This window comes from Odontesthes bonariensis, chromosome 18 (genome assembly GCF_027942865.1).
Source record: "Odontesthes bonariensis isolate fOdoBon6 chromosome 18, fOdoBon6.hap1, whole genome shotgun sequence".
NCBI classification, from domain to species: Eukaryota; Metazoa; Chordata; class Actinopteri; order Atheriniformes; family Atherinopsidae; genus Odontesthes; species Odontesthes bonariensis.
The window spans coordinates 23,839,723-23,850,097 of NC_134523.1; the positions used below are offsets into that span (position 1 = coordinate 23,839,723).

At 39.3% G+C, this 10,375-nt stretch overlaps 1 protein-coding gene across 1 annotated transcript; it reads right to left on the reverse strand.

The window, feature by feature from the left end:
- Window positions 1-558: 558 nt before the first annotated feature.
- On the reverse strand, window positions 559-9,973 carry LOC142368086 (major histocompatibility complex class I-related protein 1-like). The gene is made up of 7 exons (XM_075450145.1): window positions 9,782-9,973; window positions 7,739-7,827; window positions 6,897-7,163; window positions 6,426-6,704; window positions 5,563-5,865; window positions 2,977-3,069; window positions 559-2,749 (listed from the first exon to the last, which is right to left on the reverse strand). The coding sequence occupies exons 2-7, from the start codon at window positions 7,806-7,808 to the stop codon at window positions 2,745-2,747; spliced, it is 1,017 nt and encodes a 338-aa protein (XP_075306260.1). The 5' UTR covers window positions 7,809-7,827; window positions 9,782-9,973; the 3' UTR covers window positions 559-2,744.
- Between the last annotated feature and the right edge of the window lie 402 nt (window positions 9,974-10,375).

The window sequence follows — 10,375 nt, forward strand, 5'->3', positions numbered from 1 at the left end:
TTGGGCTTTTTTGCACTTTGGCTCCCCCTACAGCTGAGGGATGTTACTGCTTTGTCATAAAAACAAATCTCCCTGTGAGCCCTACAAATGTACAACCTCACAAATGAATTTGTTGTCATGACTGCAGTTGTTTATAAGTACATCCCTACAAAAACTACTTCTGTGTCCATCTCTGCCCCAGACATGTTTGATGACGGCAGCTTGCCGTTTTTGAATAATTTATGTTTGTATGTTCAGGTCAAATCTTATGAAGTTTTCACTATTGCAGCCAAATTGATTAAAATCTTTGAAAGCTCCAGTTTCATCATCCCAATGACATCATTCATCCTCTGAAAAATAAACACCTGAAGAAGAGAAACTGCAGTAAACAGTGAGGTATGTCGAGTCTAAAGCCAAAGCTTTCAGTGTTTAGTTAACACGGTGGATCACTGTTACCCTAAGAAGGTCACCACCGAAACTGACATTTAAATGTTAGATCTATGTAGGTTATCTTTAACCTAAATGAATATGAGGTTGAAATAAACTGAGAAGCAGTAATGACCACGTGATTCAACAGTGTGAGGTTACCGGTTTAATGACAAGTCAAAGTAATACAGAGAATTTAAGAGAAGGAATTAAGTTTAAGTCATATTGTTAGGCTCCTCTGGGACACCTTCTGACCCTTGTGGGGTCTCTGTCTCTGGAAGGAAGGAAGAGTGGATGAATGAACATGAAAGAGGGATGGTGTGAGGGATGGATGGATGAGAGTTAGGGGGGTGGATTGGTGACAGAAGAGAAGCAACAATATCATTTTCATTTTGTTTTTGTAGCTTTGAATAAATATAGTTTTAAGAATCGACCTGCTCAGGTGCTTAATCTCCTCATGTAATCTAGTTCTTAAAAACAAAAGTAAAAGGATATTTATTACTGATGAAATGCATCTCACCTGGAAGGTATCTGTAGGGAGCAGACAGTGGAGGAGGGGCAGAGACTGAAACATTCATCTAAATCTAAATAAAATAAAATATAACTGGACTCAGAAAAAGTTTGGGCTCATAACAGCCTAATGGCAGTGATTTAAAAGTGGTTAAGGAGGTCTTTTGTTGTCTCCTTATATTTTCAGACTAAAGTTAAAAAATGTCGTCTTGTTTTTTTCCATTGAGCGTTCACAGTGGAGGATCTTTTTGTTTATCTCTTCCTTGTTGCACTTTCCCCTGGTGTTTTGTCAGAGTCTATCAAATTCCCCTCAAAAGAAAAACCTGCTTAACCTGAAAGTTTTCTTAAATGCTTTTATTTTCTCTGTTTAGTAGTTTAGAAGTGGAATCTCTGCTGTACTCCTGCTTGATATCTTTCAACATCTTCTGTGCAGAAGCACTGACTGACCTTTTCTAGCAACATGTCAACGCATGATTTTTTTGTGAAAAAACAAATTAAATAAACAAATGCGCCTGAGCTGGAAAACCAAGAACTGAACACACACACAAAAAACAATAGTTAAAAAAGGCAGTAACGGGAGAAGAATCTGACAAGGACTGATAAACCAGGGGGAATATATACTGAGGGAACTGACGAGGACCTGACTGCAGCTGTGGCTGACTGAGGGGAGAGAGGTGTGAAAAGTGGAGCTGAGGATCAAACTGGGGAACCAGGATAACAAGGAGTATGAATTACATTTGGAATGTTTAAAAAATTATGAACCTGTCAGTGGTCATAATGTTATGACCTATTAGTGTAAACCTATAACTTATTCTAAGCATTGTAAGCGTCAAAAAGTTTTACAAAAAATCCAACATGGCACGCACAGGTGAACCAAGTCTGGCTTGATAAAATTAGTGTTTTCTCAAATACCATCTTCATCATCAATAAACATTTTTGATAATATTGTCGGTTCTGTCTGTTCACACATCATTAGAGAGTTACAGAAAAACATGAATATTATACATACCCTAAATTCCTAATATCCTTAAAACAAATTGACCATTAGTGAAAAAACAGAAGCAGCCTTATAAGATACAAAAGCAATAATGTGATTTCTTTAAAGTGTGCCGTTACTACCAGATGACATTGCTTGGGGGGGATTATACTAGCCTAATTACAGGAATTATATCTCTATAGAAACTGTATTAACTTAATGAGTTGCAAACTTACATGAACTCCTAACAAGAGGTTGTTTAAAGAGAACGAACGGAAAAAGTGCAACAGTTGAAAAGTGTAGCGTAGACAAACCAGCTATTTCCTGGATTTGTGAAGAAAGCTGTTTCAGACATGCACTGTTTTGAATCTGGTGCCATCAGAACTGTTTCATGTCTGTTGGAGTAACCTGCTGCTTTTTCATAACAAACTGCGACTGGTGTCTTACTGCATTGGACCCAGTGACATTTACGAATTACTATTTACACGGAGCAAGTCTGGGGAGTGGAGAAAACTTGTTCTTTATGTTCTCTGTAGTGTTTGACTGCAGCTTCTACTCTCAGACTGACGAAGCTGGACAAACAGAGGATAAGTTGATGGTGTGAGGTGCAACAAAACATTTCAAAAGGAAGAAGCAGACAGAACATAACACCAGCTGTTCGTAAAGCTAAAATATGAGAAAAGGTATTTTTTCCAGCTAATCCCAAAGCAGCAGCACGCTCGTCAGGATGATAATAAATGCTAATTTCTAAATCATTTCTCCATATTTCACAGATTCTATTCGTCTAGTCGTCTTGAAGTCAGTCACATCTGCACTGGTCCAGTTCAACTTAATTTTACTGGTCAAAACAGAATTACCCTGAAAAAGAGAAAAAATTATATTTGTTGATTATTGTTAATTCATGAAATTAAAACTATTGTTTGATCAGGTAAAAACTGACTTTATATTTTCTTTTCTTTATGTTTTGCATACTTATTATAACCAGTTTGAGCCAATGATTTTACACGTGCACTAAACTATCATCACATACATGACAAAAACCACCATGACTGTGGCTTTTGCCTAAAAAAAAACATGTGACTCACTATGACTGATCCATATCTTGATGACAAATCCAGCTACACAGACGAGCGTCACAACAGCTCCAATAACAGCAGCAAAGTGTATCCTTGAAGAACCTGGAAGTATAAGAAAAGATTTACTCTTTAAGTCAATATTCTCCATTCACAAGATGCCGTGTGATCAGAAAGTGTTTGTAGTGGTTGATGAAACAACTCTGGACATTGTTCTTAGAATTCAGACGGTGATACTTATATTTTGTGCATCCTTTGGTATGTGACCAAATTGTTTTTTAGTGGCAGTGTACAAGCCATTGGCTATTTTATTAAGTTTATTGTGATAATTGTGGTATGAGAGTGCAACAGTCATAGTGTAACTGCATTAATTGCTCTTAAGTAATACATCTATCTTTTAAACATTTCATTATGCAATGATTATGAATAAAGAATCCTATTTGTGTTTTTGTTAAAACTATTAGAATTTGTTTTTGGATGCCAGAGAGTTGTTCTTCATTAAAATTAAATTCATGCATGCAACAAACAGTTTTCTAAGAGACTCAGGAATACTGATCCATGACCATTTAAAAGGTGGTAATCACTGACACCTCACTGCAAGAACGTACAAGCTTACATCTGTTGGCTCGAGTCTCTGTGTATAGAGTTTACATGCACTCCCTTTGATTCCTGGCCTCTTCCTATAGAACAATTCTGCTTTTGTGATGGTTAATATGACTATAACTGGTTTTCTGTCACTGTGTAGTAGCTGTTGGCTGACTGGGGACCTGTCCAGGCTGTTTTATTCCTTTCAAGCTCTCTTGCAATTCTGCATAGTGATGAGTGCAAAGGTATAGTGAACAGACTGAAAGTCTGAAAATAGCTCTCAGGTTTTGAAACTTTCTTGGCACATCCAGACATTTACATATTGGATAGACTTGTAGGAATTTAATAATAACAATAATACATTTTATTTAAACGTGCTTTTCTAAATACTCAAAGACACTTTACATAAAAACAACATAAAATCAGCAAAACAATATAAAATAGTACACTAAAAACACATTAGACTGAGGTTAAACATTAAAAGCTATTTTAAAAAGGTGTATTTTTGCCAGAGATTTGAAGGTGGATAAGTCGTTAGGGTCACGGATGTGTTTGGGGAGAGAGTTCCAGAGGGAGGGGGCAGCTGCAGAGAAGGCTCTGTTGCCCCAGGTTCAGTGCTTGGTTCTGAATGGTGGAGTAAGGAGGTTAGCATCAGATGAAACGGAGGCTGCGGGATGGATTGTGGCGATGGAGCAAGTCAGTGAGGTAGGGGGGGGCCTGATTATGGAGGGCTTTGTGTGTGAGGAGGAGGATTTTGAACTGAATACGCTGTGGAACTGGGAGCCAGTGGAGGTTCTGGAGGACAGGAGTGATGTGATCGCGGGTGCGGGTGAGCAGACGTGCAGCTGAGTTTTGGATGTACTGTAGTTTATTTAAAGTTTTGGAAGGTGTTCCGTAGAGGATGCTGTTGCAGGAGTCAATTCTGGAAGTGATGAAGGCGTGAATGAGGGTTTCGGCAGCAGAGAAGGAGAGTGATGGGCGGAGTCGGGCAATGTTCTTGAGATGAAATTGTAAATGGACTGTACTTGTATAGCACTTTTTCTAGTCTAGCTGACCACTCAAAGGGCGTCTAACACTACATGCCACATGTAGTTCACACACAATCATACAGCACGTCTACATCTATACACACTACGTGCTTTCTAACATGCACGCATCATGTATGCATCATGTATGAATGTGTGTGTGAATGATTCATCAGTAGGCAACGTGGGGTTCAGTGTCTTGCCCAAGGACACTTCGACATGTAGCCCAGGGAAGCCGGAGTCAAACCACCAACCTTACGATTGGTGGGCGACTGCTCTTCCTCCTGAGCTACAGCCGCCCAGAAGAAGGCAGAAGAAGGCAGTTCTGGTGATTTGGCTTATGTGATGGTCAAAGGAGAGGTTACTGTCAAAGATGACTCCAAGGTTGCGACTGTGGGGGGTGGAAACAGGGTGGAGTTGTCGATGGTGAGGCGGAAACTGTGTGGTTTTGGTGAGGGATTTGGGGCCGATAATGATCAGGTCGGATTTGTCACAGTTGAGTTTGAGGAAATTGGTCTGCATCCAGGATTTGATGTCGCCGAGGCAGTTGGAGAGAGAGGAGTGAGTGGCGGGGGTGATTGAGTTGGTGGAGATGTAAAGCTGGACGTCATCGGCATAACAGTGGAAATGGAGACCATGGTGGCGAATGATGTTGCCAAGGGGGAGCAGATAAAGTATGAAGAGGATAGGACCAAGTACCGAACCCTGGAGGACGCCTTGAATTTGGACAAAATGTTGGGAAAAAAAACCTGGGACTAATAATCTAAGTTGTAAATTATCTTTTAATGACTATAGAAACAGAAAAAAGGGTGTTTGCTTTAACTGGCTTTGACATGGTGCCATTCAGTCAACAATTAAATGAAAACAGTCAATCTTTGTCCGATAAACTGACTCTCCACCAAATTTCATAAGAATTCCCTAAGTTATCGGAGCTGTCCAATAAGATATTAAATAAACAGAAAACATCTCTTCTGATATCACGTCTTACCGGAGTTAGTCCTGACTATGGCTTTGTCCAATCTGGAAGTGATGTTGGCCTCGAAACTGGAGAACTGAAACACACAGTCGAACCTCGTCCAGTCTTCAGGTGTCAATGAATGAAGCTGCAGGTCAACAGTCATCTGAAAGGTCCCATCATCATTTGGGAGGATCTCTCCATGGTCCACACCCTCATGAATCTCCTCTCCATCTCTCCTCCAGAACATCAAGGCTCTGTTTGGGTAGAAACCTGTAGCATGGCAGCTGACTGGAGAGGAGGGAGTCTTCTGGAGGAGAGACACTGATGGAAAAACTGGAGAGACAGACAGAAGAATGGTTCATTCATCACAAGGTAATATATCTTACTAAAAAATCAACTTAGAAAAACTTCATGAATTCAGATGGGTTTGTTTGAGGTGCTCTTTGGATGAAATGGGCATAAAATAGATTAAATAAATAAATAAGCAAAACAATCCACAGTACTCTTAAAAACAATTAAAAATACTTTTCTCTGCTTCTTTATATAATACTGACTTAATTTAACATTTATTGAATTAAACAAAATTAAAAGCTTTTTTGATAATTACTCATGAGCCGGCTGTAGGAGTGTTTTATAACAGCGCAATATAATTAATTGCTTAAAACTATTTTAAACCTTCAGGGGTAGGCTAGTTGGAAAGTACAGTATTACCCTCTGAGATGTAGTACAGCGGAAGTGTGGAAAAAAGTAGCATAAAATGGGAAAACTCAAGGGAACCATGAGAACCTCAAAACTGTACTGCACCTCATGTAATAAGCTGCGGTATACTTCACTTTACTTCTTTAAAAAACATTTTTATGTTTATTAAACTAATGTAGGCCCTGTGGTTCTACCTGTTTTCTGCAGAGCATCGTTTGCGTATTTCAAATACATCTTTAGTAAATCCCTGCATTCTTCTGTAATTTTAATCTTCCAAAACAAACTTCTATGTCCATCTCTTTCCCAGTCGTGTTTGGTTAGGACAGCCTGACGTTTTGGAGTAATCCACGTCACAGTTTTCAAATCAAATCTTATTAAGTCTTCGCCATCATAGCCAAATTGACTAAAACCGCTGAAGTCTCCAGTTTCTTCATCCCAATGACATCCATTCATCCTCTGAAAAATGTGGACACCTGAAAGACAGAAGTAGAAAGTGGATCTCCTTCAACCTGACAGCTTGTGTTGAAACAACACTAAAGGAACTTTTCGAGGAAGAAGTAATACATTTACTGTAAAATTATGCCTGAAATCAGAGTGAAGACTGAACTTTTGTTTACTGACAACTCCAATTAATGTTTAATGGTTTTAAAAATAAACCAACTTACCCTCAGACTGGTTAAAGCGCTGCTTCAAACTTTCAATATTTGCTCTGAAGCTTTCCCGGTTGAAAAGACACTCGTTAATCAAGCACTCCTGATGTGAAGGTTTATCTTCTAAGAGTTTTCTTATCCAACTTGTACTGGGGTTAAGACCTGGTTTGTTGCTGTTGCAGCTACCCAATTCGACATCATCAAAAACTGCAGAAGCAAAAAACTCTGGAAAGTCTGAGATTCCTGATGTGCCAGTGTGGATATAGGTCAGGGAGTGTGGTGCTGTAGGACAAACATTGAATTACGCATTATTGTTTTTACATTCTGATGGTTTGATATAGAAATCTTAACAATAACTATTGATTTGTAGTTATGTATAAAGAAGATTTAAAATATGCACCAATCTGCCACAATCTTATGACCATCCACCGAATAGTACTAGGAGTACTATGCCTTAAGCTACCAAAGGAGCTCTAACTAGTCTGGATGTAGACAGAAACATCTCAGGGTGTGCAGTGCATTGTCAGGTGAGGTCTTTGTGGATTGGGCTTCCCACAGATGCCATCAGATTGGAATTTAATGAGGCCATTTGAACTGTTTAGACTCTTTGTCATGGACTCTGACCCCTTCCGAAGCAGTATTTACTATCCTGCTGGGAGAGGCTGCTACTGTAGGGTAGGTACTGTTACATATGGCATCCAGGAGTCATACTCATTTCATATGTTTCTGTAATACCAGGCTCTTTTACTCCTCTGTACCAAATGTTTAATTATAAAACAAATACTGCAACAGTGGAGTTCAGCATGAATATTGTATGAAGAGTAAAAGGAAAGAAACTCAGTGCAATGTGATAATACCTGGAGATGCAATTTGACAGATGAGAAGAAAAGCAATAAACCTCCTCAGCGGCTTCTTAGTTCCCATCATTTGTCTTCTTTGGACAAAGCTGTGGTCAGGGAAGCAGGAAGTTAATGAGCACTGGAGTTGCAGATGTGTCATAACAAATAAAGTAGAACATTTGTGTTTTTGTGTGTTAATGCTGGCTCAAATAGCTTTATATATATATACATATATATATATCCTATATACGGTAGCTGTAAAGCACTTTGAATTGCCTTGTGTACGAATTGTGCTCAACAAATAAAATTGCCTTGCCTATATACAGTATATCTATATCTATAAATCCGGATGTTTGCTTCTAGACTGACAGATATCTAAGTCCCCAACTGTGCTAATTTAAAAAGTTATAAATTCATAAAAAATACTCGATTGTCCAATGGTCACATCGCACTTAAAGGGGAACTCCGGGGCATTTGAAGCGTGTTTCCATTGCTAGAGGTTGTCAAATACTGATAGTAGGACACAGACAGGTGCACATCTGCGCTCCCTGTGTGGAGATCGCTCTGTTCGCACACCCTGTCATGCAAGGCTAATACGTGGTGGCTAAGGGGCAAGCGCTAACCCTTCCACGTAAAACAACAACTTGCACACTGCAGAAACGTCACACCACTTTATAACCCATCCGACAATAAAGTCACAAGCCTTACCATCAAAACCATATGCATGGTTCTCACATTACTGGCATGGGGACGTTACAAAACAACTTTATAAACAGCATGTAACTCACCGGCTGGTTGTAGGCTCGCGCATGTGAAAGCCCAAAAGAGTCGATGGACGATAATCCCATATACAAAACAATTATCTTCTCTAGAAAAACTGTGTTCAAGTATTTAAAACAGTACAACAATACATACCCAGTAATATTGTTGTAATGTTTTAAATACTTGAACGCAGTTTTTCTAGAGAAGATAATTGTTTTGTATATGGGATTATCGTCCATCGACTCTTTTGGGCTTTCACATGCGCGAGCGAACCACTAACCGGTGAGTTACATGCTGTTTATAAAGTTGTTTTGTAACGTCCCCATGCCAGTAATGTGAGAACCATGCATATGGTTTTGATGGTAAGGCTTGTGACTTTATTGTCGGATGGGTTATAAAGTGGTGTGACGTTTCTGCAGTGTGCAAGTTGTTGTTTTACGTGGAAGGGTTAGCGCTTGCCCCTTAGCCACCACGTATTAGCCTCGCATGACAGGGTGTGCGAACAGAGCGATCTCCACACAGGGAGCACAGATCTGGACCTCTCTGTGTCCTACTATCAGTATTTGACAACCTCTAGCAATGGAAACGCGCTTCAAATGCCCCGGAGTTCCCCTTTAACTATTTCATGTTGCATCTGTTTAAAAAGCATGTTACAACACTAGTTTCATCTTATCTGGCCCATATTAAGATCAGATTTATTTGTCCTGCATACACACAAAATTTGTCCTCCGCTTTTTACCCATCCAGGTTGGCACCCGTTGACACACACATGCACAGGGTCACACACTCATGGAGACAGATGCCAACCTGGAGCGGTGGGCAACCATTCACAGCGCCCGGGGAGAACGGTGCCTTGCTCAATGGCACCTCGATCGTGACAAGGAGGTGGACAGACACCCAGGAACCAACGTTTTTGAGTAGTGAGAGTGAGAATCGAACCTGCCAACTTTCCGGTTATTGGACGACTGACTCTGATAACCCGCCGATAACCCGAGGTTCTGCCTATTATTATGCACACCATTCTTTAAGAAGTACTTTAAGCCACAGCCTTTCACACTATTAAATAGAATAGAAATATATAGAAAAATAAATAGAAAAATATCAAATCGAATAGATATTCAAGATTTTAGATGATATTAAAATGGCGACAAAAACAACAGTTAGTTTCACTTTGAGCATTTACCTGTAAAATTAAAAAAGAGTTGTATACGTGTACAGCAGAAATGACAGGCATGAAATTGGTGGCTTTATGAAAAGGTAGAAGCATTTATTGTGAATGTCCGTTTTGTGTAAACTTACCTGTATTGATGTCTTTGCTCTGTATACTTGTCTTACCTTCCTCCTTTAGAGCCAACCACCTGAGAAATCACCCGACCCCTTAATGCTGCATTCAATGACACTGTAAAAACGCACGTGTTCATTTTGAGGTCATTTTCTGTACATGGGTTAAATTAGGAAAAAACATTGCTCCCTCGTAGTTTGCTTAGCTATTTTTTCCTAAAAGCTCGTCAAAAACTTTGTTGTTACTTAAATACAGATGACAGACGAGCTAAAAAGGAAAATTCACTTTCCTCTTCTTCTATTTATCCTTAGCAATTTCCAATTTCAGATTTGGTTGATTAAATTCACAGTAGCCTCCAAATGCAGCATTATTATGACCAATAGTAATAGGATATAATGAAGCATCACAGGTTACCAGGCAGAAACTGACCTACTGATCGGTTGCTCCTGTCTGTTGACAAACATTACTACAATAATGCAGATGAGGACAGTGACTGAGAGTATTACAACATCCAAGATATTAATTAGTCGGGATTTTGATAATTATAATTTATACTGAAAAAAAGAAGATTTTAAGTTTTTTTTGTTTGAGAAAAAGAACAGAGTGAAACA

Coding starts and splice junctions, on each gene's coding strand:
- LOC142368086 (XM_075450145.1), bottom strand. CDS start 7,808: ATGATGGGAACTAAGAAGCCGCTGAGGAGGTTTATTGCTTTTCTTCTC. Junction 6,705..6,896: donor GCGCTTTAACCAGTCTGAGG/GTAAGTTGGTTT, acceptor TCTGTCTTTCAG/GTGTCCACATTTTTCAGAGG. Junction 3,070..5,562: donor CATAGTCAGGACTAACTCCG/GTAAGACGTGAT, acceptor TTATACTTCCAG/GTTCTTCAAGGATACACTTT.